At 47.3% G+C, this 26206-nt stretch overlaps 2 protein-coding genes across 2 annotated transcripts; one reads left to right on the top strand and one right to left on the bottom strand.

The window, feature by feature from the left end:
* The first annotated feature begins 77 nt into the window (after positions 1 to 77).
* Positions 78 to 7323, top strand: MEST. The gene is made up of 12 exons (XM_041401073.1): positions 78 to 127; positions 1152 to 1306; positions 1761 to 1840; positions 2225 to 2302; positions 2787 to 2923; positions 3190 to 3248; positions 3968 to 4008; positions 4184 to 4254; positions 4953 to 5054; positions 5576 to 5652; positions 6062 to 6125; positions 6477 to 7323. Exons 2-12 carry the CDS (start codon positions 1153 to 1155, stop codon positions 6592 to 6594), a joined length of 981 nt encoding a protein of 326 aa, XP_041257007.1. The 5' UTR covers positions 78 to 127; position 1152; the 3' UTR covers positions 6595 to 7323.
* COPG2 (COPI coat complex subunit gamma 2) lies at positions 7223 to 26199 on the bottom strand. Its single transcript, XM_041401077.1, has 22 exons — positions 26075 to 26199; positions 23830 to 23882; positions 23197 to 23277; positions 22844 to 22915; positions 21743 to 21822; positions 20810 to 20885; positions 19937 to 20029; positions 19331 to 19417; positions 18190 to 18347; positions 16831 to 16964; positions 16145 to 16212; positions 15433 to 15658; positions 14555 to 14827; positions 14273 to 14419; positions 13586 to 13753; positions 12986 to 13048; positions 12477 to 12616; positions 12141 to 12312; positions 10165 to 10262; positions 8993 to 9131; positions 8787 to 8885; positions 7223 to 7679 (listed from the first exon to the last, which is right to left on the bottom strand). Exons 1-22 carry the CDS (start codon positions 26109 to 26111, stop codon positions 7549 to 7551), a joined length of 2595 nt encoding a protein of 864 aa, XP_041257011.1. The 5' UTR covers positions 26112 to 26199; the 3' UTR covers positions 7223 to 7548.
* Positions 26200 to 26206: the final 7 nt, after the last annotated feature.

Genomic DNA, 26206 nt, shown 5'->3' with positions numbered 1-26206 from the left:
GGCGGGGAAAAGGGGGAAGGAGGGAACTGCGCGTGCGCGGGGGAGGAGGCCACGCCTCCCCGGCCGCGCCACGCCCCGCCGGGAGAGCGCGATGGCGGCGCGCGCCCGCGGCAGCACCTGAGAGCAGGTGAGAGCGGCGCCATGGCCCCACTGAAGCCCCCCAATGTCCCCATGGCCCCACTGAAGCCCCCCCAATGAGCCCATGGCCCTCCAAGTCCCCCCAATGTCCCCTGTGGACTCTTAGTGGGGTCATGCCCCTTCTCAGAACCCCATGAGTCCACAGCCCCCCTTCAGACCCCTTATGGATCCACCGTCCCCCTCAGACCCCACAGTGGACCCTTGTTCTCCCTCAAACCCCAAATGTCCTCACAGTCCCCCTCAGACCCCAAATGAGACTGACCTTCCCTCTCAGACCCCAAACATTTGCTGGATCTGCCACCCTGGGGACATGCAGGTTCTGGGAATGGGGGAGTTTGGGGACATGGAAAGGGGTTCTGGGAATGGCAGAGTTTTGGGGACATGGAAAGGGGTTCTGGGAATGGCAGAGTTTTGGGGACATGAAGGTGGGTTCTGGGAATGGGGGAGTTTTAGGAACATGCAGGTTCTGGGAATGGGGGAGTTTGGGGACATGGAAAGGGGTTCTGGGAATGGGGGAGTTTTGGGGACATGGAAAGGGGTTCTGGGAATGGGAGATTTTTGGGGACATGAAGGTGGGTTCTGGGAATGGGGGAGTTTGGGGACATGAAAGGGGTTCTGGGAATGGCAGAGTTTTGGGGACATGAAGGTTCTGGGAATGGGGGAGTTTGGGGACATGGAAAGGGGTTCTGGGAATGGGAGATTTTTGGGGATATGAAGGTGGGTTCTGGGAATGGGGGAGTTTTAGGAACATGCAGATTCTGGGAATGGGGGAGTTTGGGGACATGGAAAGGGGTTCTGGGAATGGGAGATTTTTGGGGACATGAAGGTGGGTTCTGGGAATGGGGGAGTTTTAGGAACATGCAGGTTCTGGGAATGGGGGAGTTTGGGGACATGGAAAGGGGTTATAGGAAAGGGGGACTTTTGGGGATGTGGAGGTGGGTTATGGGGACCCCGGGGAGCTCAGTGGCAGTGCGGAGCTCGGGGTGACCCCGGTGTCCCGCGGTGTCCCCCAGGATGAAGGAGTGGTGGCTGCAGGTGGGGCTGCTGGGCGTGCCCCTCCTCGCCGTGTACCTGCACATCCCACCCCCACAGCTTTCCCCGGCGCTCCGCTCCTGGAAATCCTCCGGGAGCTTCTTCACCTACAAGGACCTGAACGTCTTCTACAGAGGTGACAGAGCCACCCATCCCTCGTGGCCATGGGGACGTTCCTAAACCTGGGCCAGGTGGTGACGAATCCCTCCTGGATCCACCAGGGATGGGTCAGAACATTTCACTGGGGAAAGTTGGTTCTTGTTCCTTGGTGGGAAGGATACCAAGATCCTCCCACGGATGCCAACATGGAAAAGACACTGGAAACCCTTTTTGCAGCAGCACAGAGGCTGCTGGAATTAATTTGGGCTAATTAAATCCCTTTATCAATTGATTTAAAATCAATCAGTTTGAAATCAATCCCTGGATTGGCCGGTGAGGTTTCCGAAGGGAAGCTGTGGTGAGACTCAAACCCATCCTAGGTTTTGGGGAGCAGAGGGAGAGGTGGATTCCCAGTGGGATGAGTAATTCCCATCCTAGAAAGGAGGAATTTTGGGAAGAGCTGACTCTGGGGTGTCCCGTTCTCCTCACAGATTCCAGCGGCGCCGTCGGCAGCTCGGACGTCGTGGTGCTCCTGCACGGCTTCCCGACGTCCAGCTACGACTGGAACAAGGTGAGGGGGCTGGAAGCTGACAGCAAATCCCAGGATTTTCAGCTCCTGGGGATGAGCAGGCAGCACAGCAGGGGTGGGCCATGCTCCAGAGGAGAATTCCTGATTCCTGCTGGAGGTACCACCTTGTTCCTCTCCCAGTGTGAAATCCAAGCTCTTTCCACATCCCACAGTCCAGGAAAACAGCCACAACAATTCCTTGGCTTTTTTTGGGGGATGGTGTGGCTGTTTATTGGGGAATTTTGACCTGCTGCTGTTTTCTTGGAGCTGGAATGTTCTCTGGGGTGGTGGGGAGGAGCACGTCCATCCATGGCTGCTGATCCCTGTAGATGTTTCCATCCTCTGCTCCCACTGAATGCTTTTTCAATGCATTTCTCCTCTTCCCAGATCTGGGAAGGGCTGACCCAGCGCTTCCACCGGGTGATTGCCCTGGATTTCCTCGGATTTGGATTCAGTGACAAGCCTGTGAGTACCCTGGCATGAGGATTTTCATGGTTGTTTTCAGCCCAGCGCTCCAGAAAATTATTTTTTGCCATCCAGGAGAAAAATTGTTTTTTCTCCTCCCATTTACCTCCGGAAAAGAGATAAGTCATTACAACAGTGGAAGGGATAGGGAAGGTTTGTGGTGGATGGGTTTGGTGGGACTCCAAAATGCACCTTGACCCCTCTGGAGCATGGACAATGCTGTCCATGATGTGGACATCCTGAGATGTCCACAAGTTGTGGTGGATGGGTTTGGTGGGACTCCAAAATGCACCTACACCCCTCTGGAGCATGGACAATGCTCCCATGGCCTTGTGGACATCTCAGGACACCCCAACCGCTGAGTCCGGGCTCACAAGCTGCTGTTTCCATATTCCATATTTCCACATTCCTCCCTTGGGGCATTTCTTCTGGAATCTGTGGGCTCCTGCTGGCTCTCACTGGGACCCCTCTCCCACTTTTGCAGAGGCCCCATGGCTACTCCATCTTCGAGCAGGCCACCATCGTGGAGGGGCTGCTGCGACACCTCGGGCTCCGGCACCAGCGGATCAACCTCCTGTCCCACGACTACGGGGACACGGTGGCCCAGGAGCTGCTCCACAGGTCCCTGCCACCCCTCCTGCCCTTTGTTGTCTCCAACCAAGATGATTTCCAGCAGATAAGCAGATGTGGGGCTGAATTCCCTTTTCCTTGTGCCTGAGGTGTCTCAGGGCACATCCAAGGCTTCCACCCCTCCAGTTCCCAAAGGAAATGGAGATGATCAATGACACAATTTGAGCTCCTGCTCAAATTTCTTGAGCATTTCTTGGTCATTTCTTGGAGCCCGCAGAGGTTTGGTTGTGTTTCACCTTCTTCTCTGCTGTCCCCAGGTATGAGCACAACAAAACTGGAAGCATCCTGATCAACAGCCTCTGTTTGTCCAACGGAGGTAAGGTTTGTCCAGGGTGGGATGGGGATCTATGGGATGGGAACCCATGGGATTGGGATCCATGGGATTTGGATCCATGGGATGGGAACCCATGGGATTGGGATCCATAGGAAGGGGATCCATGGGATGTGAATCCATGGGATTGGTATCCATGGGATAGGAATCCATGGGATAGGAACCCATGGGATGGGGTTCCATGGGATGGGAACCCATAGGAATGGGAACCCATAGGATTGGGATCCATGAGATGGGAACGCATGGGATGGGGATCCACGGGATGGGGATCCATGAGATGGGGATCCACTGGATAGGGATCCATTGGATGGGAACCCATGGGATGGGGACCCATGGGATTGGTATCCATGGGATGGGGACCCATGGGATGGGGATCCACTGGATAGGGATCCATTGGATGGGAACCCATGGGATGGGGACCCATGGGATTGGTATCCATGGGATGGGTATCCATGGGATGGGGATCCACTGGATAGGGATCCATTGGATGGGAACCCATGGGATGGGGACCCATGGGATGGATTGGCTTTCCCATCTCCATCACCCACATCCCAAGGACTGCAATCAAGGTGCTGTAATTAACCAGGAGCAGCAATCCTGGGGCTCCCTGGGCCGCTCTCACGGCACCATGAACGGGGACAGCCTGGGAGATGTGCAGCAAAGCCCTCCCAGCCTTACAGCTCCGTTCTTTGCTGTCCTTCCAGGGATTTTTCCCGAAACAAACTACCCCCGCTTCATCCAGAAGGTGAGCTGCTCCCCTCTCCAGTCATACTGAATCCCAAAATCCCAAATAAACACCCCTTGGAGAGCTGCTGTCACACCCCACGGACACACTCAAGGCATCATGGGAACAGCTCTCCATGGATTTATCCGTGTGTCCATGCCGAGCTGTGCTCCCTCCTTTTTCCCTTCTTCCCAAGCTCCTCAAGGATGGGGGGCTGCTGTCCCCCCTCCTCCTGCGGCTGATGAACTTCTTCTTCTTCTCCGGAGGGTGAGTCGGGTCTCGGGGGTGCTGGGCACAATCCGTAAGGATGTGAACCAAGTGGGAAAGGGGAAATGCAGGAATGAGAAGGAATTTTTGGCTGGGAGGGTGGGGAGACCCTGGAATAGAATTCCCAGAGCAGCTGGGGCTGCCCCTGGATGCCTGGAAGTGTCCAAGGCCAGGTTGGAGCGCCCTGGGATAGTGGGAGGTGTCCCTGCCATGGCAGGGGGCGGGAGTGAACGATCCTTAAATTCCCTTCCAACCCAAACCATTCCATGATTCCATAAATCAGGGTTTGGCAGGGAGCAGATTCCCTGGCACTGGCCCTGGAGAGGTGGGATTCACATCTGGACCATTCCCTCTGCACAGTGGCCAAGCACATCAGTTTAACAATAAACCAAACAACTTTTTCCCTGGACACTGGAATCCTTCTCTCCACAAGTGTTGGAATTACACATTTCAGAGGCAACAAAGCCCCTGCACAATCAAATTTTTATATTTTTAGCAGTGTTAAAACCCCATTTTTTCCCCCAAAAAAGCCCTTTGAGGCCATCCAACACTTATCCCAACTTATCTGGGGAACATCTCGGCACTTGGGAGTTTCCACTGGAAACTGGAAGTGTTGGAATTTTTTGCCCTCGAGTAGTTTTTGAGTGGTTCCCTGACACAGCTGCTGCCATGTCTCTCCAAATTCCCTTGTTTTTCAGGCTCAGGGCAGTTTTTGGGCCCTACACTCAGCCCTCCCAGGCGGAATTCTGGGATATGTGGACAGCAGTGCGCAATAACGATGGGAATCTCGTCATGGACAGGTACCTCGGCATGAATTCCTGCATGAGCTGCATGTCACATCTGCTCTGAGGTTCCCAGAGCTCAGCCAGCCTCTCCAGAACTTCCAGCTGCTGCTTTTGGAGTCTGGAATCAACATGACATCCTAAGAAAGAGCCTGGGGAGGGGGTGATGGAGTAGGGATTCTCCGGGATGATGCAAGGTTGGAGTTGGATTTGAGATGTGTGGAGATTTACCTCTGGATTTGAACCTTCTGGGTCATTCCCAGAAGTCCCAATCCCAAATCTTCAGCTTGGCAATTTTGGAAGGACGTGTTTCTTCCAGTTTGTGGCTCTTAGAAGGCTCCTGTGCTGGTGGTTGAGTTCAGCTCCTTATCTCCCCTTCCCCCAGTGGAAGAACAGAGTCCCTGAGCCCAGGGATGATGGTGTGGTGCTGGATTCCCACAGGAGATGCAGATCCCACCTGGATCTCATTGTGCCCACAGCCCCAGGAGGAAATTCCAGGCTGGGCAGCATCCACTGCATAACAAGAACTTTTCCTTCAGTATTTTGCAGTACATAAACCAGAGGAAGAAGCACAGAGAGCGCTGGGTTGGGGCTTTGATGTCTACCTCAGTCCCACGTGAGTAGGAATCCATCCCTTTGCTGCTTGGGATTTTTGGGAATTGCTCCCCTCACTTCCAGGCTCCTTTCCACTCATCAGCCTCTCGTTATCCTGAGCTCAAAGCCAGTTTTGCAGCAGAGATAACGTTCCCTGGTTCACAGCTGGTTCTCCAAGTGCTGCTCCAAGGAAGTTGAGGAGTTTTCAAGTCCAAAAAGTTTGAACCAGGGAAAAATTTGGGGGTTGGAGGCTGGACTTGACCCCAGGGCAGCCCAGCAAAAGCCCAGAGCTGTTTTGTTCAGTGTTCCACTGTAAGCTTCCCAAGCTTTGTGTGAGGAGGGAACACTCCTGCAGGTCTCCTTGGGGATGTTCTAATTAATGAATCCATTAATTTATGGATATAAAAGCTCTGTCTGTGCTTCCCTTGCAGTGCATCTCATCTACGGGCCCCTGGACCCTGTGAATCCACACCCAGAGTTCCTCCAGCTTTACAAGTAAGCCAAAAATGGGACTTCATTCCAAGGGATATTTTTCCTGGCTATTCCTTCCAGTCCATCCTCAAGGAGGATGTTTTTAATTCCCACTGGCACCTGCACAGCCAGGTGGCTCAGTCAGAGCAGTTTGGAAATTGGTTCTGCATTTTCAGTCATGATCCATTTTAAAACCACACAGGGAAGATTTGTTTCCTGAGGAAGTCTCCTCCTCCAAAGTAACCCGAAGGAAATCCAGCACTTGGATGGGGTCAGATGGAGCTGCTCCAGGCTTTTTTTTATCCCAAAAATGGGCACAATCCTGGCTGTGTGCAGCAATTCCTGTGCTTAAGCCTTGCTTTGTTTTTCCACCAGGAAGGTGCTTCCCATGTCCACAGTGTCCGTGCTGGATGACCACATCAGCCATTATCCCCAGCTGGAGGATCCCATGGGATTTCTGAATGCATATCTCAACTTCATCAACTCCTTCTGAGCTGCTGCAGCTCAATTCTCACTCTTGGCTTAGAGTCAGGCTTTGGGGGCAGGAAAAAATAGTGATTTTCTCTCCCAAATCCAACACTCAAACCCTGATCCTGGGCTGTCAAATTGAGTTAAACCCTTGGAGAGCTGTAAAAATGAGGGGAAAAGCAGGATTCTGACAGCTCTTCCAGCCCTGCACTCCCCTTCTTGCCCAGCTGAACTCAGCAGAGGTTTAAATTAACATGAAATCAGAATTTCTTACTTCCTTCATCACCCTGACTTGGGAAGAAACAATCACTTCATCAGCAGGGAGAGGCAGAAGTTCCCTCACAAAATCCCTCCATCCATATGGGAATTTCCCCAATTTGAACCCAGGAAAGGGCTGCCCTGGGGTTTGGTTATTACCTGACATAAAGCTCAGAAAATTGAATCTGCCTCAAGAGATGGAGTTTAATCTCTCTCTGTACTTTGATTTTTCTGTGTGGAAGAAGAGACAGTCACAAAAATAGTGCAGATTTGGAGGTTTGGGTGGTTTTCAACTGCTTATGTTGGGAATTTAATGGCATCCCTTCAGGAATAAGGGGTTTTTGCTTAATAAACAGCCATTATGGGATATTTTTCCTGCACAGGAGCAGACAGAATTAGAACAAAAAAATTCTATTTTATTAACAGTAATTCATATGAATTCCACCACTTGAACCAGTGTTTATTTTCTGTTAATAAAAAGCAATTTTGACAAAAATCTGATTCAGTTTTCTCAGATCTTTTATCTTCCCTGGTTGAGATGCCCTAAGTCAGGTAGGAATGGTGTGACAACGAGGGAAAGGACGTGGGAAAGAATGGCTCAGTACCAGCCAGCCACTAATGGACATCATAGAAAAGATTTCCCAAATTGAGGAATAAAAATGCCATGCAGAAGGACAGCCAGGAAAAAGGGGCAGTTCCAGGAACTGCACTGCTGGAAGTCTCAGCCCACGGAAGCCAGGATGACATCGACGGACGCCTCGTCCTTGCTCCTGACTGTCACCTGCATGGTCACACCGTCCCCAAGTGCCAGCCTGGACCTGACCAGCACGTCACAGCCACCTCTGTACACACCTGGGACAAAGCAACAGGGAGAGGTCACTTTGGAGAGGCTCCTGAGCCAGGCAGGTTCTGCACGTGGCTCACATCCCATGGAATGCTCCAGGTTGGAAAGCTGGGACAGGCCCTGGGGGTGCTGGTGACAGTGGTTGGACATTTCCAGGTGGGCAAGAGGCCAGTGGCACCTGGGCTGTGCCAGCCTCAGGGCAGGGACTGTCACAGAATCACACAATAATGTCCCCTGAGGGACACCCTGGAATCCTGGGGACAGCTCCGGACAGGAGAGACCTGGAGGGGCTGGAGAGTGGTGAGGGAGCTGGGAAGGGTGTGGAAAACCAGGAAAGGCTGAGGGAGCTGGGAAGGGGCTGAGCCTGGAGCAAAGGAGGCTCAGGGGGGCCCTTGTGGCTCTGCACAAGTCCCTGCCAGGAGGGGACAGCCGGGGGGGTCGGGCTGTGCTCCAGGGAACAGGGACAGGAGGAGAGGGAACGGCCTCAGCCTGGGCCAGGGGAGCTCAGGGGGATTTTGGGAAAAAAATCCTTCATGGAAAGGGCTGTTCAGCCCTGGCACAGCTGCCCAGGGCAGGGGTGAAGTCCCCATTCCTGGAGGGATTTCAAAGCCTCCTGGATGTGGCACTTGGGGACAGGGGCAGTGGTGGCCTTGGCAGTGCTGGGAATGGTTGGACCCAACGACCTCAAGAGGGCTTTTCCCACCTAAACCATCCCATGATTCTAGGAAAAGTTGTGGGTGCTGCAGGGCAACTCAGGATGTGTCTTTAGCAACAGGAACTTGAGAACAAGACCCTCCCAGACCCTTCTGAGACAAGTTCAAGCTTTTAAGGGATTTAATTCTGTCTGCTCTGGAAGCTCCCCAGTCAGAGATTCTCCACCATTCCCACAGGTGGAATTCCCCCATTCCAAAAGCTTGGCCTGAGCACATCCAAGGCAGAGATCTCAAAGTTAGGACCAGCTGCACTCAATACACTGGGTCACTTCAGAGAAAAAACCTCTTGCTACAGAGAAAAAAACTCCCAAAGTATAAGCAGGATCTCCTAAACCATTTCCCTTCATTTAGAAAAATCAGTGGAGACATGGAAACATGAAAATCAGCAGCAGGAACACTTACCAGCCAAGTAGAGGGTGTGAGAATTTTTGTTTTCTGGCACTTTATCTGACCTCTCACAGGGCTGCATGCCCAGGAACTTGATGATGTTATTGACAGCTTCTGCATTCAGAGATTGAAGAAGAAAATCACTCCAGGTAATTATTTATTACACTAAATCAAACCCCAGCCTGGCAGCTGGGTGATCAATAAATGAGGGATTATCTCACCATCCAGGGTTTTGATGGAGCTGAGTGCAAAGGTTTCTTCTTTCTCAAAGTCATCTCCCACCTCTTCCCAGGCAGCTGCAAAGTTGGGCTTTAGAACCTTCTGGAGATGATCAGACACTGTCACCTCCAAGTCTTCCAACTGGGAGGAAAAAAGAGAAATTTTCAGGCCAGTTGTGGAAATAATCCTCACCTTGGAAAGGGAAAAAGAGCCCGCAGCATTTTGCCAAGACAATGCCTGGTTTTAATTCCAGAAGAACCATATAATGATAGCTTCTAAAAAGAGGGGAAATAGTATTTATGATGAATAAATAAATAGTATTTCTTTATTCATCTGTAATCCTTAAAAATATTTACACAAAACATCTGTGAGACTAAAGAGAGCAGGAAATGAGGCCATCACTTGATGGGTCAAAGCCCTTTACAGCCCCTCCTGGGCTTCTTCCATGGAGAGACTTCCTCAGAATCCATGGAATTCCAGGATGGTTTGGGTTGGAAGGATCTTGAAGATGATCCAGTGCCCCCCCTGCCATGGCAGGGACACTGCCACTGTGCCAGGCTGCTCCAGCCCCAGTGTCCAGCCTGGCCTTGGGCACTGCAGGGATGCAGGGGCAGCCCCAGCTGCTCTGGCAATTCCAGCCCAGCCAGGAATTCCTCATGGCCAAGATCCCATCCATGGCTGCCCTCTGGCACTGGGAGCCATTCCCTGTGTCCTGTCCATCCCTTGTCCCCAGTCCCTCTGCAGCTCTCCTGGAGCCCCTTCAGGCCCTGGAATGTGCTGGAAGCTCTCCCTGGATCCTTCCCTTCTCCAGGGGCACATTCCCAGCTCTCTCCAGGAGGAGCCTGTATTTCCTCCAGTGCTTCCTCAAATCTGACTGTATCCCTATCATTAGTTAACAAAAACCCAAATGTTTGGGGTGGAAAGATCACAGCACAATTCTGAAAACAGAAAATGGAAGTTATTTCTTTCTTCCCTCTTCTCTGTCCCCACAAATTCCATTCCACAGGGCACTAAAACTTTGACAGAAATGAACTTTTGGGGAAGGATCTGAAAATGACATTTTGCTGTTTCAGGCACATTGCTTGGTTTCAGGATTGAGAGGAAACTTGACCCAATGGTCACAATTATCCCAAATCAGTGAGAGTGGGGAATAGGGAGCAGATCCTGGACTCACCACATACTCATCCTCATAGCCATCCTCCTCTGGCACCCCCGTGCCGGGGTCGCAGTCCCGCACCGTGAACTTCATGGTGCAGCTGAAGGTACAAGCAACTGGCAGGAGACAGAAATCCTGGATATTGTGGAAGATTCCTCTGCTGGAGCCCTCTCTTCCCAAAAAGACACTGCAATTCTATCAGTTTTGCCCCAGGAATACAGATGTGGCTGGGACAGAGCACTTTAATACCATTTTTTCCTTTGATTTTAAAATAAAGGCCAAAGGAGGAGCTCAGGAGAGTTCCAGGGGTAACAAATCACTGATTCCAAATGCTGCCATGAAATCCAGCAGCAGCCACCAGGAAAAATTCCATGAGGATTTCTGACAAATGGAATATCATCCAAACCAACATTTTAGCAAATTCAGATTATTTCTAATTTTCCCTGCTATTAAAATAACTTAAAAATCCACTCCACTGATAAGTCACATTAAATAACTGTAAACCCAGTGGTGTTTAAGTGAGAATAAGAAAAGAAAGGGAAATTTTACACCCAAGAAAATCTCATTCCTATATTTTGTAGTAGTTTCTGATTCTCTAAAGAGAGGAAAAAAATTAATTAGTCCATTAAATAAAGCCTCAAATTAGGAATATTTTTATTCTACCTGCGTTTTTCTTTCAGTGGTTCTGTCCTTGAACACTACAAAACATCCAAGGTTTTAAATGAGTTCCTTCCATTGACTCCAGGCCATAAATCCAAATTTCCATTACCTGCATGCTCTGCAATCCTCTTTTACATCCCATTTTTAATCCTCCAACACCACTGATTATTTATAAAAATCATTTTGCTAAATGATTATTTACAAAAACCATTTTGCTACATGATTATTTACAAAAGCCATTTTGCTAAATGATTATTTATAAAACCCATTTTGCTAAATGATTATTTCTAAAAACCATTTTGCTAAAAAGCAGCACCTGAGACACAGTGTGGTGGTTTTGTATGGGAGGTATGTATGGAAGTGATGTAAAAGATTTTGTGTAACTGAGAGTTTGTGGAACTTCTGAGAAGTTGTACATGTAAAAAAAACATTATAAAAATTTTATTCTAATTCTTATTAGTTTATTTTAGTTACTGTTAATAAATTTTTCTTGATACCTTTTAAAGTTTTAAACCTACTTTACCTTTCTCCTAATCCTAGCTCACAAGAAAAAATAAATTCATTAATAACTAACCAACACCAAAACCCATCACATTTTTTAATACAATAACCAAAAAATCTTATAATTAATGACATCTCAAGTTAAAGTTTTAAACCTACTTTACCTTTCTCCTAATCCTAGCTCACAACAAAAAATAAATTAATAATTTACCAACACCAAAACCCACCACATGTTTTAATACAATAACCAAAAACTCTTATAATTAATGAAATCTCAAGTTAACCAACCAAAACCACTACACAAAATTAGTATTTCCAGCCAGCTCAAACTAAAACCACACACACACAGAAAAGAAAAGTCCAAGGACCTCAGGATGAGCCAAACCCCACACCCTCAACTCCTGGCATTCCCCAAAACCTTCATTTGAGGGATTTGTGGGGCACCATTTCTCACCTGCAGTGGGGTCATCCTGGGGGATCCTGACCAGGGTGTAGCACATGCCAGGCTGGTTGTAGGCCAGGCTGGGAGCTGGGATGCAGCAGATCACATCATAACCATCTGATGGCTCCATCTGCACTGTCACTCTCTCCAGGAGCTGATCATTCAAGGTGTTTGTGCAGTCAAACTGCAGCAGCAAACGGGGAAAAGGATTTTCAAACACTTCCTCAAACCAAAACCACTACACAAAATTAGTATTTCCAGCCAGCTCAAACTAAAACCACACACACACAGAAAAGTCCAAGGACCTCAGGATGAACCAAACCCCACACCCCCACCTCCTGGCATTCCCCAAAACCTTCATTTGAGGGATTTGTGGGGCACCATTTCTCACCTGCAGTGGGGTCATCCTGGGGGATCCTGACCAGGGTGTAGCACATGCCAGGCTGGTTGTAGGCCAGGCTGGGAGCTGGGATGCAGCAGATCACATCATAACCATCTGATGGCTCCATCTGCACTGTCACTCTCTCCAGGAGCTGATCATTCAAGGTGTTTGTGCAGTCAAACTGCAGCAGCAAACGGGGAAAAGGATTTTCAAACACTTCCTCATCCAGAGTTTTGCCCTCCCAACCAAATCAGCTAAAATCCTCCGTGGCATGCAGCAAATTTGATTTGGATCAATTCTGCCAAATCCTGCTGGGCTCTGGGAGAAGGGGATGGGTTCTCTCACCTGGAAAACGATGTGGGCTGGGAACACGTGTTTGATGCAGCGAACAAAATACTCTGTTTCCTCTTCTGTGAGCTGCACTGGCTCTGAGGATTTGAACAAGGGACCCAGGCCCTTAAACTCTGGGATGGCTGCCAGTTGTTCTGTGCAGGAAGGAAAAGAGGATCAGCAAGGACAGGCTCTGATCCTGCCATCATTCAGCACTTCAGAGAATCCCAGAATGGTTTGGGTTGGAGGGGACATTGAGGATAATTCAGTTCCACCCCCTGGACACCTCCCACTGTGCCAGGCTGCTCCAAGTCCTGTCCAGCCTGGCCTTGGGCACTGCAGGGATGCAGGGGCAGCCCCAGCTGCTCTGGCAATTCCAGCCCAGCCAGGAATTCCTCATGGCCAAGATCCCATCCATGGCTGCCCTCTGGCACTGGGAGCCATTCCCTGGGTCCTGTCCATCCCTTGTCCCCAGTCCCTCTGCAGCTCTCCTGCAGTTCTGGACAGCCACTGATCTCTCCTACCTTGGAATATATCCTGGCGTGAAGGAGCCACTTTCTCAGGTTTGCTGGTCACCAGAGCAATCTCTGTGGAGGAAAAAAGCAAAACCTTTGTGCTCTGTCTCAACTAAACCATGCAGGAGGTTTAAATGCCATTAAATCTCCACTAAATATTCCTTATATTGTCTTCCTTATATTTATTACATTCCCTGTATGTTTCTCACATTCTGCTGCAAACCACTGCCAGCCTGGCTCCTCACACACTGAAATATCTTTTTTTTTGGTGTGGAAATACTGGATTGAAAATAGAAAAAAAAACAGAGGACTAAACCACACCTTAGCCCTGAAGATTGAAGAAGAAAAGCCAGCAAAAAAATCAAGGAGGAAAGGGCAGAAAAAAAAAAAGAATCCCAAAGTTGGTTGTGCTAAGTGAAGGTGCTCAAGAATTGTGCAAGGACATGGAAGAAAGCCAGAGAAGTGACTGAGAGCTCCTGGAATGGCCTTTTTCCAAAGGCTGTGAACCAATAAATGCTGCTGAGGCACAGATTTGTCCCTGCCAATGAGACCAGCAGCCCCAAGGCTCTGAGGCTTGCCTCAGCCCGTTGCCATCACTGTGGGTGTTACCTGCTTTCTGCTCAAAGATGGGGGCTGTAGCCAGGGGAACAGTTTTCATGTCAAAGGGTTTCTCTGAGGGCTCCAGTGTGTACTGGTGCAGGGCCTTCTCCATCCCAGGAACAGAGACTGTCAGCCCTGCACAGGAGAAAGGCACAAAAGTTTGGTTTTGAGGCACTGCTAATCCACAGGAAACACAAAACAGGCAAAGCAGAAAAAAAAGCTGCTGTGAAGATGACACAAAGTTGCCAAGTCTAAACAGTTCACTCCCAAGAATTTTACATGGATTAATTAAATCCCCTGCTCACGTGAAGTTTCAATCACAGACATAAAATGTTTTTAAAACCACCCCTCATCCTTGTTTTGGATTGGAAAAGATGGAGCAAAAACCAGGAAATGAAAGCCCAGGTCATACTCCTGGCTCCATTTCCCAGACCAACGAGACAGAATCCCAGGCCTGGAATTCCCACAGCCTCATTCTCCAGTACCACCCTGGGGACCTCCTTGGCCAGCAGGTGCAGGATCTTTGTGGCCAGTAAAACGTGGGACCACTTCAATCTGCTTTCTAGAAAAAACCCTTTGGAGTTTTTCCCAAATTTGCCCTAAACCAGGACACCACCTTCCTAAAATTCTCAAATTTGATTTCCAGGCTGAGGAAAAGGCAAGGAGCCAGAACTGCAGGCCTGGAGCTGCACTCACCAGCCCTCACAGCCTCGTTCTCCAGCACCACCCTGTTGAAGATGAAGCGGATGTACTTGGAGGGGGAGGGGGTCCTGGGGCCCTCCTTGGCCAGCAGGTGCAGGATCTTTGTGGCCAGTACAACGTGGGACCACTTGAATCTGCTTTCTAGTGAAATCCCTTTGAATGTTTTCTCCCAAATTTACCCTAAACCAAGACACCTTACTCCAATTCTCTGGAATTTCCTTTCCAGGCTGAGGAAAAGGCAAGGAGCCAGAACTGCAGGCCTGGAGCTGCACTCACCAGCCCTCACAGCCTCGTTCTCCAGCACCACCCTGTTGAAGATGAAGCGGATGTACTTGGAGGGGGAGGGGGTCCTGGGGCCCTCCTTGCCCAGCAGGTGCAGGATCTTGGTGGCCAGCACGGTGTGCTCGCAGTCCTCGATGAACTCGCACAGGTGAGCCAGCCCTGCCTCCTTGCTCTCGGGGTTCTCCTCGATGATGCTGATGATGCAATCCACAATGGCTCTCTTGTACTCAAAGCCACCCTGGCAAAGGGAAAGCAGGGACAGTGAGGCTTGGATTGGAGCCATGCTCAGCTCCTTCACGCTTCACTGAGTGCTTTCCATGGAGAAAACAATCATTTGTGCAAATTCGGGGGGAAAAAGTGCACTGGGTGACCTCACAGGACATTCCCAGCCCTATGAGTGTCCTCAGCATTAGGATTTTAGCTTTTATATTTTTCAAATATACTGCTTTAGGGGTATAACTCTGAACTCCATATACAGTGTTAGTTACTGTGCTCACATTTTGGTCAGACAAAACAATCCCTCAAGGCCTGAAACTCAAAGACACCTTACAGCCTCAGACCCTGAAAAGTATAAATAAAAGTGACTTTTATTGCAAAGTGAGGGAATGTGACTTCATTACCTGAAGCTGTAATTGGAGGATTAACCCCTGATATGTAAATGGACCAAACTTATAATTATCTGAAAAATTCATGACCACCATCCATCCTGAGTGTAACCCCTTGGAGGCTTCTGACTGCCCAAGGAGGGATGCCTCAAGTTTCATCTTTTCCAGGGAAAGAAAATTCTGAATTTTTCCCTGCCAGACTAAACCACCGAAGTACTGACAAACAGGAAAAGCTTCATTAAAGAAAAACAAGAATGGGAGAAAAACCTGCAGCTGGAAAGAGCAGAGGCCTCCAATGGCACACCTTAAACTCATCTGAGATTTCTGACACGAAGGAGGAGATCTGTTTCATGAGCCTGTCCACGCTGCTCTCGCTGCCGGTCTTGAGCAGCGTGGTGATGGCCAACGTGGCGATGCTCCTGTTGGAGTCTGTGATGAGGTTCTCCAGGTCCAGGTTGCAGGCAGTGACTGCAGATGGATGTTTCATGGCCACCTGCAAGGAATGCAATTCCAGAATTATGTGGGGGATGTAGCATCTTGTAGTTCAGAGCATTGGATGCAAGCAGAGCTCAGGGGGTTTTGGTTGCAGTGTTTGAAATGGGTTTTAAGTTACAGCTTGTGGGTTTGAGTCCCAAATTTTTGCTGTCGTGTTGCGCAGCTCTGAAATCAGAATATTTCCTTCAAGTGGATTTGTAACATTAAATATTCAGGGTTCCAGCTGAAAGCTCACAGATTATCAAACTACAGCTTGTTCTATCCCCGTGGTCCCAAAATTAGCAAACACAGCCTGAATGCAGGAAAGATTTCTGTCCCACCAGGAGATCTGGCATGGAAAAGCCAATTCTCCAGCATGGAATAATTCCAAATAAAGTCATCCCAAGGGCAGCTGCTCTGCTTGAGGTGACACACTCATCATTAGGCACTGTGGCTGCCTCTGCTCTCAGAGAATGAAGCTTGTTTGGAGGTTTTGAACACTCACTTTATTGAGGGTCCGCACGGCTGCGTAGCGCAGGACAGGTTTGGGAGAACTGCAGAAAAGCTGCAACACTGGGAAAGAAAACAAAACAAAACAACCAAAAAACAAAGATATGGCCTCTTTCAAAGAAAGGGAATAGAGTAGAAAGTCTAATGTATCCCCGAGTACACACTGCTAAATATTCATGCAGCTCCATGCATAATTTATCACACAGGTCAGAAATAAATGCCTGGCTTTTATCCCACTGTCAATAACAGGGGGTGGCTTGGTTGTCTCTAAATTCCAGCTGGAGGAGAGATTTCCCAAAGGATCTGTGGTTGTTCCATCCCTGGAAATGCCCAAGGCCAGGTTGGACAAGGCTTGGAGCACACTGGGACAGTGGAAGGTGTCCCTGCCATGGCACTGGGTGATCTTTAAGGTCCCTTCCAACCCAAACCATTCCATGATTCCCTCCCATCCCAAATTCCTGCAGCTGGATAAAGACAAGCATCACCCCGTGCCACCTCTAATGCCATTTAACTAAACCTATGGATGGAAAAGGGATCTCATCCAAAAGCCCTTTAACTTGGGATGAAAGGACTTTAAACACACATTACCAACAAATCAGGTTTGGGAATTATAATTCTGCTGGATTTTCCCTAAATTTCTTTATTTCAGCTGTTTCAGGGGTACCAAGGGCTGTGACCAACCTGACACAGCAGGTGCCAGCTCCCTGGCAGTGCAGTTTGGCAGGTGGATGATGGCAGAGGCAGCCTCATAAATCACCATCTCGTGCTTGTTCCTCAGGCAGCTCTCAATGAAGTCAAACAGGGGGCTTTCATGGCTGCAAACACAACAATCCAAGGGTTTAGGATGGGAAAATCCCTTTAAGATTGAGTCCAAGACATTTGTGGCAACAAACACAACAATCCCAGGATATTTTATGTTGGAAAAACCCTCTGAATCCAAGACATTTGTGGCTACAAACACAACAATCCCAGGGTTTTAGGCTGGAAAAACCCTTCAAGATGAAGTCTAAGACCTTCATGGTTACAAACACAAAAATCCCAGGATTTTAGGCTGGGAAACCATTTGACACAAAGTCCAAGGCTTTCATGCCTACAGACATAACAATTCCAGGATCTTTTAGGTTGGAAAAATCCCTTTAAGATCGAGTCCAAGGCTTTCATGGCTACAAAAGAAGAATCCCAGGATTTTAGGCTGGAAAAAATCCTTAAGATTGAGTCCAAGACTTTCATGGCTACAAACACAACAATCCCAGGATCTTTTAAGCTGGAAAACCCCTTTGAATCCAAGACTTTTGTGGCTACAAACACAACAATCCCAGGGTTTCAGGATGGAAAAGCCCATTTAAGATTGAGTCCAAGACTCTAATGGCTACAACTCCAACAATCCCAAGATCTTTTAGGATGGAAAAACCCATTAAGATCAAGTCTAAGACCTTCATGGCCATAAACACATCAATCCCAGGACCTTTTAGGCTGGAGAAACCCCTTTAAACCCAAGACTTTCATGGCAACAAACACAACAACCCCAGGATTTTAGGCTGGAAAAACCCTTCAAGATGAAGTCTAAGACCTTCATGGTTACAAACACAAAAATCCCAGGATTTTAGGCTGGGAAACCATTTGATACCAAGCCCAAGGCTTCCATGGCTGCAAACACAACAATCCCAGGATTTTAGGATGAGAAAGTCCCTTTAAGATCAGGTCCAAGACTTTCATGGCTACAAACACAACAATCCCAGGATTTTAGGATGAGAAAGTCCCTTTAAGATCAGGTCCAAGACTTTTATGGCTAGAAACAAAACAAATGCCAGGATTTTAGGCTGGAAAAAAAAATCCCTTTAAGATCAGGTCCAAGACTTTCATGGCTACAAACACAACAATCCCAGGATTTCAGGCTGGAAAGCCCCTCTAAGATTGAGTCCCTGCATTATCCCAGCACTACAGTTCAGTCTCTGCGGAGATTTCCACAAACACTAAAAAAACCACCACCACTTCCAAACCTTAATTAATTTCTGTGATTAAACCCTGCCTCTTACTCACCCCTCTTCAGACTCCTTGAGGAGTTTGCTGGCAATCCTGATCAGCATGCAGTAGGCAAACTGGGATTTCAGGCCAGATTTGGTGAATTTATTCAGCATCTTGGAGACAGCCAGGCGGTCGCTTTTCCTGAGGTGATAGAGCAGCCCCAAAGCATGATACTGTGGGATGGGAAACAGAGGAAAATCCACATTAAAACATCAAAAGAGGGGGAATTATTGCCCTTTCCTGCCACAAATACCTTCTAACCTCAACTGAGCTGAGCTTCCTGACAAGTTGCAAAGATCTGCAACGTTTCCTTGCCCTTTCTGTTCACTCTCAACTGTTCCTGAAGATCCAAAGAGCCACAAAGTTAATTTATTGCCTTTTTTCCCCCCCATTAAATCTCATAACTTCAAAGGTTTTAGCTTTGCACAGTAATTCCTGCATTTCTAATGAACTCCACATCCAGGATATCCCAAGGCCTTGAAAAGACAGCTGACCTCACAAAAATCCTTGAGGACTTTTTGATGGAAGAACAAAAGGACATTTCCAGTTCCTTGCCAAGTTATTTTGGGATTTTTTTTTTTTTCATCCCAGAAAACTGATTTACTGCAAGGCTTAATGAAGCTGCTAAATGGGCAAGAACAAAACTGATTTTACAGAATTTTTCTGATCATGAGTCTGCAACAGACAGAATAATTCCATATTCTGAACACACAGAATAATTTCATTTCCACAGATGTCTGGAATATCTGTGCAAAAATTTTGCTCTTGTGGAGACCTTGCTGATATTTGAGTTCATCTTTTGCATCTGGTAAATTTTCTGAAGGCCAAGAGATGCTCATTGGGAGGCAGTGAGATAATTTCCCACTTTCTGAGCACTCAGATTCAAATCCCTTCTGCAAGAACCACTGTGGGTCAGGCAGCAGCATTCCAGCTCCCAAAAATTTAGGAGGAAAAAGGGAAGAGAACTCCAGAGCCAGCTCTTATGGAAAATTTCATTAGTTTTTTGAAACTGTCAAGTTGTTTCCCAAAAATCACAATCCTTGCTTTTAAAACACTAAAGAAAAACAAGATTTTGTTTTAAAGTTTTCTTAAGAGCTCCCACAATGTCACTAAGCCCCCCCCCAGCATTTTTAGGGACAGCCATCCTCAAACACACCTGTACCATGATGTTGTCACTGGAAGCTGCTTCCTGAGCTTCGTTGATCCACCTTTTGACCACGTCATAGCTGATCTTCATCATGTGCTGCAAAAAAAGAATTGAGGTTGGAGACAAGCTCACTGCCACTCTTTATCCTACACCCCTGCAAAGTGCACATTTCCCTCCATCTCAGTCTTCATTATCATGCTCCACTTCCATTAATAAAAATATTCACTCATGAGATCTTTCCCAGCCTTTTCTCCTCAAAAAAGGGAGAGGAAATCAGAGTGCATTCCTTCATCTTGCCCTCCTGGTGTCTATTAGCAGAAATAATCCTGAATTGCAGCTTCAGCAGGTGATTTCATGGCCCCTCCCCAGATAAATTGATGTTTTACACTGACTGCAGAAATCTGAGCATTTGGCACTAGGCTGCACTACAATTTATTATGACTGATGTACTCAAATGTTAAGAAAGGAATTGGAAGAGAGAAAGGAAACTGTTTTTTTCTTATTTTCCAGTGAGATGAAGAAACATCTCAGAGAAAAAACCAAAACAAACACAGCAGACTCAGCTTCCCAGCCTGACAAAACACCAAATGCATAAAAATGTTCTGCTTTGCTTACCAAGGAAGACACCAGTGCAGAGCTGGACACGCCAGGGACCTTGTCCACAATGGCCTGTTTCATGTACCTCTCAATGGCTTGGAGCATGGTACCCTGGCAAGGGGAAAACAGGGAAAAAGGGAAGGGGGGATGCTTTGGAGGAGGAGCATAAAAGCAGCAGATGCAAAAATCCACATTTAAAGGACCTCAGCAATAATCTTGAGGTGATTCTGCAAGGCAGACGTGGGTTTGAGCAGCCTGGTCCTGAAGGGTCAGTGACAAATCACCAGCAGAGCAATCCCAGATCAGAAACTGGAGCTCCCAAACCTTCCAGCTGCACATTCCCAGTGCTCCAACCCCACATTTCTCTTGGAAATGGCACAGGGCATTGAGTGGACCAATCTCAGATAGAAACTGGAGCTTCCAAACATTCCAGATGCACATTCCCAGTGCTCCTGCCAATGCAGAGCTCCTGGAAGTGGCACAGGACAGCAAGCAGAGGAATCCTACACAGAAACTGGAGCTCCCAAATCTTCCAGCTGCACATTCCCAGTGCTCCAGTGGCACAGAGCTCCTGGAAGTTGCACTGGGCATCAATCAGACCAATCTCAGATAGAAACTGGAGCTCCCAAATCTTCCAGCTGCACATTCCAGTGCTGCAGCCCCACATTTCTCTTGGAAATTGCACAGGGCATGGAGCAGAACAATTTCAGTTCAGAAAGGAGCTTCCAAATCTGCAGTGTCACAGAGCTGCTGGAAATTGCACAGGGCACTGAGCAGCCCTCCACAAAGCAGCAGTTGCACCACTGCTGTAAGATGCACCCTGCAAGAGGGCAGTTTTGGGATTTCAGAGCCACTCACCTCCTCTCCCCCACAGTGCCCCAGTGTACTCACATCAGTGATCCTGCACAGAGCTCGGATGGCCGGGCCTCGATAGACATCCTCCTTTCCTGTCATGTCTTTGGTGAGGCTGCAAGCACCAAAACATCCTGCTAGCACTTCCTCAACATCCCCATCTCCCAGGGCTTGAGTGACATCCACCTCACTCAGCTGCTCTAGTTCTGCTGAGGAACAACCTCTTCATAATCAGCTTAATTTGAGATTTATCAATCAAGGCCTGGGGAGATACAGAGCTATAAATGCACACTTTAGGGTGTTGGGGTTTTTCTTCATTCTTGTTTTGTCAGAGTTGAGGCTGTGACTTTGCTGTCAGAGCAATTAAAGAAAAGCAGAGCCAAGCCCAGCTCATTCTGAACTGAACAGAACTGCTTTGCCATGGCCTGCTTTGTTTAGCTCATTCTCTTTCTTGGTGCTGCTGCTTGTTCCACATGGAATTTAGATTTAGAAATAGTGAGCAAAGTTCAGTTTGGTTTATTTTCTACATTTCTAAAGCTGTTCAGCAATCCAACAACAGATGCAATTTTCGCTCTTGCAATAGCTGCAATGTCTATTTTTGCAGTCAAAAAAATTAAGAGTTCACTCTTAAAAAATTAAGAGTTCAGCTCAGAATGAACTGGGCTTTGCTCTGCTTTTCTTGAATTGCTCTGACAGCAAAGCCACAGCCTCAACTCTGACAAAACAAGAATGAAAAAAAAACCCCAACACCCTAAACCACAAGAAAACAAAGTAACAACCATTTGATAAACTGAATTCTTCCAGAGTGGGAACAAAATAACATTTCAGAGGGTGGCACAGACTGTGTATCACTGAACTGCTGTATCCTTATAAAACCCCAACACTGTAGCAGCTCAACCCAAGCCAGGGAGCTGCAGCCCCTTTTCCAGAGGGGACAAAACTCCTTTTCCCAGGCTCTGGAGGGTGTCCCACCTGCTGGTGACAATGATGACATCCTCAGAGATATTGGCCATCTCTTTGATTGTGAGGTAACACATTCTTCTGAGGGTTTGCTGTGGAAATGTGAAGAAAAATATTAAATTCCACGGTAATTCGAAGTTTTAAAAGATAAATGAACATAAATATTTCACTTCAAAAGGAAAACAAGCTTTTAAACAAAACATATTGTTTTCAATTCAAAGTTAAAAGTGCAGAACTACATTTGACCCCTGGAAAAGAGCCAAACTCCCTGACATCAAACAAGTCAGAGGAGCAAGACATCAATCTTTTGTAAAATGATAAGAACTAATACAAAATTCATTATAATTATCAAAGAAGTGATGCAGCACATCTGTACTCAGAAGCCTCACAATCATCAGTTAAAGGCTTTGAAAATATTTTTGTTATTGTAAAAAAAGGGAAACACATGTGGAGTGTTGACATTAAGTCTTTGAAAAAAATCCTTTACTTTTTAAATGTGGATATGAGAAATAAACTTCCAACAATTTTATTACATCTTGGAATAGCTACGCCTTCATTGGACAAATCTCTAACGAGCAAACCCTTTTTAATTAAAATGAATGAGCCCCATCACATGAAACACACTGCTCTGAGTTCTCACAGTCTGCAGAAGAGATCACAGAAGGACTTGACACTCTGCTGAGCCCAAAGCTGAATTCCCAAACTCAATTCCCAAACCATTCTATGATTTTTAGGCTGTTCTCATCCCTTGCCTCAATGAGACCAAGGCTGATCCACGTTCTAAGGAACAGCAGCTTTTGATCTGCAGGCAGTTTTAGAATTCCAATTTAGCAGATGGTGACTTGCAAGGGGAAGCAACAACCATCCAAGATTTGTAAACTCAGGTTTTGTCATTACCCCCACTTTTACAGCAGGATTAACTCAGAGCCCACCCCCACCCCCCAACCCACAGAACAACCCCGTGTTGTTATCCAATGCTTTATTTCCAAACCAGGAGCTGCCTCCAGAGCTCCTCCCGTGCACTGCTTGCCTCCCACACCCCAAATTCCGAGGGTTTGGCAGCTCCTGCAAGCCCAGACAGAAGCAGGGAGAGGCAAAACACCAGCTCCTTACATCATTAGACTGAAACAATCTGGTCATGGCAAAAAAAGCTTCCGTGGCTTCCGTGGTTCCGAAGTGTTCACCCTGGAATCAGCAGAGAGGAAAAGCAGCAATTATCCAACTCCTTTTCTAATGACCTCCCACACACCAGGGATCTTTCCTTGGAGACTTTCTCCTGTAAGAAACCATCCTTTCCTTCCCAGGGAATCCACAATTCTCTCCATTCTAAACGCCCTCCACAGGAATGGAAGTTTCCCAAGGAGTTTTCCCTATGAAAAACTTCTTTCCCACTAAAATATATACAATATTTCCCACTAAAATATTCTTAAAATTCATTCTGCATGGAGAGAAATCCCAGCAGTTACCTGGTTCAGCAGGTACAGGATCTTGGTAAGGATGTGGAGGCATCTTCGTGGGTTTATTGGGGTCTCATTGAAGAGCCTTGCCTGGAAATGAAACAGAAATTCTGCTTGAATAGATCAAAACAATTATTTCTCTTTCAACATCAAAATGAAATGAATCTGTTTCCAGCAGAGCTGCTTGTGATTTTTATTTGTATTAAACAGGAGTCTCAGAGAATGTGTTCAAAATGAAATGAATCTGTTTCCAGCTGAGCAGCTTGTGATTTTTATTTGTGTTAAACAGGAGTCTCAGAGAATGTGTCTTTGCATCTTTAGTTTGCAGCAATCTGAACAAAGCACAAACAACTCAATTTGCCATCTGGAACTGGCAAAAATGCCTCCAAATAAAACATTTTTTTCTTCAGGAAGAGCCCCCTGAGGTGCCACATGTCCATATGGAAGGCAGAAGCCACGTGTCACCTAATTACCCTAAAAAACCCCTCATTAACTGTAGATAAAATGAATTTATTTACACTTTCTGTGGTTTTCAGTTAATTCTATGAATTTAGCCATCCACATTTCCCCACAACCGTTCTGCAATGCTTCCTGGAGGAAAACATTATTAATTAAACAGCATTATCCTGTGATTATTCCTACCTCCTGAAGCACAGCACTCTTCTCCAGATGCTGGAAAGGATTGGAGCCACTGCCTGAGGAAAAAGAGACCTCTCATTGGAGAAATTAATTTCTCACACACCTCAAAAGGTCTGAAAATGCAGGAACAGCCCCAAAATTTTGCCAAACCATCTGAAAACAGTGACATTCTTCTTTGAATAACTGATGTTGGCCATCACCAGCTTTGAATCCACTTCCTTGAGTGGTTTGTTCATTCAGAAAGAATAAAGGTAAAAAATAATCAAATAGGAGAGGAAGAAAATTGTTTGCTATAGAAATACCTTTTATTAAATTCCTTTCATATCCCTAATTTTAATACCTTTTAATCCATAAATGGCCTTTGCATAAAACCATTTCCTTTTCCTACCTTCCTAACCCACCTGGTTTTATTCTTTCAGGCACCAAAGAGGCCAGGAAACAGAACTGAAAGCACTTTTCAGCCACACAAACCCCCCAGAGCCTCACTTCTGCTCCTGATCCTCTCCTCCCAGGCAGGAATTCCTCACTTCCAGTTCATTTATTGCCCCTTCTCACAGGCCAAGCAGGAGGAAATGGAAAATGAAACAAACTCAAGGCTCATTTGGAGCAGCCCAGTGAATTCAAGGCAGCATCAGCTCTTGCAGGGAAACTGGATTTCACTTCCAGAGCTTTGGAAGGGACTGCCCAGGGACACCTCCCAGTGCCCCAGGAGTCACAGAGACTGAGAATTTTCAATTTTCTCTGCTGACAAACTCTAACCCCCAGGAGAGCCCTACAGTTAACCTAAAACCATAGAGAAAACTTCCAAAACACACTAAGAGTTCAAGTATATCATTTAATTAGAAGTGTGTGATATCATTAAGTAAAAACTTAAATAAAAATAAATGTAAGTATAATAGCATATAAAATATAATAATATAGAAAAACTAACATAAAAATTTTAGAGCAGTGCCTAATCCTTCTCCATAAGTTTAAATATTTTGTAATGAAACAAAAAAAGTCCACGTTACAAACTCCAAATAACTAGTTATTAAATTAAAAGTAAAAATAATTTAAATAATTTCTTAATTAAATAATTTAACCTTTTAAAATGTTATACAAAAATAATTAACCATTTTATAACTCATCAAAAAAGACTATAAAACTCACAACTTACAACATAAATAAAAGGGTTAGGGTTATCATACAGAGGTTATTATATAAATATATAGGGTTTATTCTATTATATAGGGCTTGTATAAACAGAAATACATTTAATCAACTCTCCTTTTATTGAGGGATGAAACATCTGCACTGAGCAGAGACAGGGATAAAATCCTCCCTAAAAATCAGCTCTGCAAAAAAAAAAAAAGAGCAAACAGACCCCAGTTCCTTTGGATTTGTCACCAGAGGGGAGAAATACTTTGTCAGTCGATTCTTCCAGCTGAAACACAAACACCCCATGAGCTGTGAGAGACCACAGACCCACGGCATGGCTGGAAGGAGCTTTAAGGATCATTCACTTCCAGCTGCTGCCACCAGCAGGGACACCTTCCGCTATCCCAGCTCGCTCCAGCCTGGCCTGGGACACATCAGGGATGCAGGGGCAGCCACGGCTGCTCTGGGAATTCTATTTCACCTCAGCGTTTCCCTCAGCTCAGCATCGCCCTCACCTCAGCACCCCTCAGCTCAGCATCGCCCTCAGCGTTTCCCTCAGCGTTTCCCTCAGCTCAACACCTCCCTCACCTCAGCGACCCTCAGCACCTCCCTCAGCTCAGCATCCCTCAGCTCAGCATCCCTCAGCGTTTCCCTCAGCATTTCCCTCAGCTCAACACCTCCCTCACCTCAGCGCCCCTCAGCACCTCCCTCAGCTCAGCACCCCTTAGCGTTTCCCTCACCTCAGCACCTCCCTCACCTCAGCACCCCTCAGCATTTCCCTCAGCTCAGCACCTTCCTGAACTCAGCATCTCCCTCAGCTCAGCACCTCCCTCACCTCAGCACCCCTCAGCATCTCCCTCACCTCAGCACCCCTCTCACCATCTCCCTCAGCTCAGCACCTCCCTCAGCTCAGCACCCCTCAGCACTTCCCTCACCTCAGCACCCCTCTCACCATCTCCCTCACCACAGCACCTCCCTCACCTCAGCATCCCCTCAGCTCCCTCATCTCCACCCCGCGCTCACCTCAGCGCCCCCTCACCTTCACCCCCGCTGTCACCTCAGCCCTCTCCTCGCCCCAGCACCGCTCCCCTCACCGCCAGCCCCCCCGTACCGGACTCCTCGTCCTTTTTATCGAACTTCTTGATCATGGCGGCGCCGCTCCCGCTCCCTCCGAGCGCCGCCGCCTCAGCCGCCCCGCCGGAAGCCCCGCCCCCGGCCAGCTCTCTGGCATCTGATTGGGCAG

This window comes from Onychostruthus taczanowskii, unplaced genomic scaffold (genome assembly GCF_017590055.1).
Source record: "Onychostruthus taczanowskii isolate IOZ18803 unplaced genomic scaffold, ASM1759005v1 scaffold184, whole genome shotgun sequence".
Taxonomy (NCBI): domain Eukaryota; kingdom Metazoa; phylum Chordata; class Aves; order Passeriformes; family Passeridae; genus Onychostruthus; species Onychostruthus taczanowskii.
The sequence above is the reverse complement of the archived record's forward strand: the minus strand, read 5'-3'. Positions and strand labels throughout refer to the sequence as shown.

Excerpts from the sequence above, each read along its gene's own strand:
- MEST (XM_041401073.1), top strand. The coding sequence starts at position 1,153 with ATGAAGGAGTGGTGGCTGCAGGTGGGGCTGCTGGGCGTGCCCCTCCTC. Across the intron at positions 2,924-3,189 it reads GCCCAGGAGCTGCTCCACAG|GTATGAGCACAACAAAACTG; the intron begins GTCCCTGCCACC and ends TGCTGTCCCCAG. Across the intron at positions 4,255-4,952 it reads TTCTTCTTCTTCTCCGGAGG|GCTCAGGGCAGTTTTTGGGC; the intron begins GTGAGTCGGGTC and ends CTTGTTTTTCAG.
- COPG2 (XM_041401077.1), bottom strand. The coding sequence starts at position 26,111 with ATGATCAAGAAGTTCGATAAAAAGGACGAGGAGTCCG. Across the intron at positions 13,754-14,272 it reads GAACGAGGCTGTGAGGGCTG|CAGTGCCTCAAAACCAAACT; the intron begins GTGAGTGCAGCT and ends CCTGTGGATTAG. Across the intron at positions 10,263-12,140 it reads CCAGGATGACCCCACTGCAG|TTGCTTGTACCTTCAGCTGC; the intron begins GTGAGAAATGGT and ends GTCTCCTGCCAG.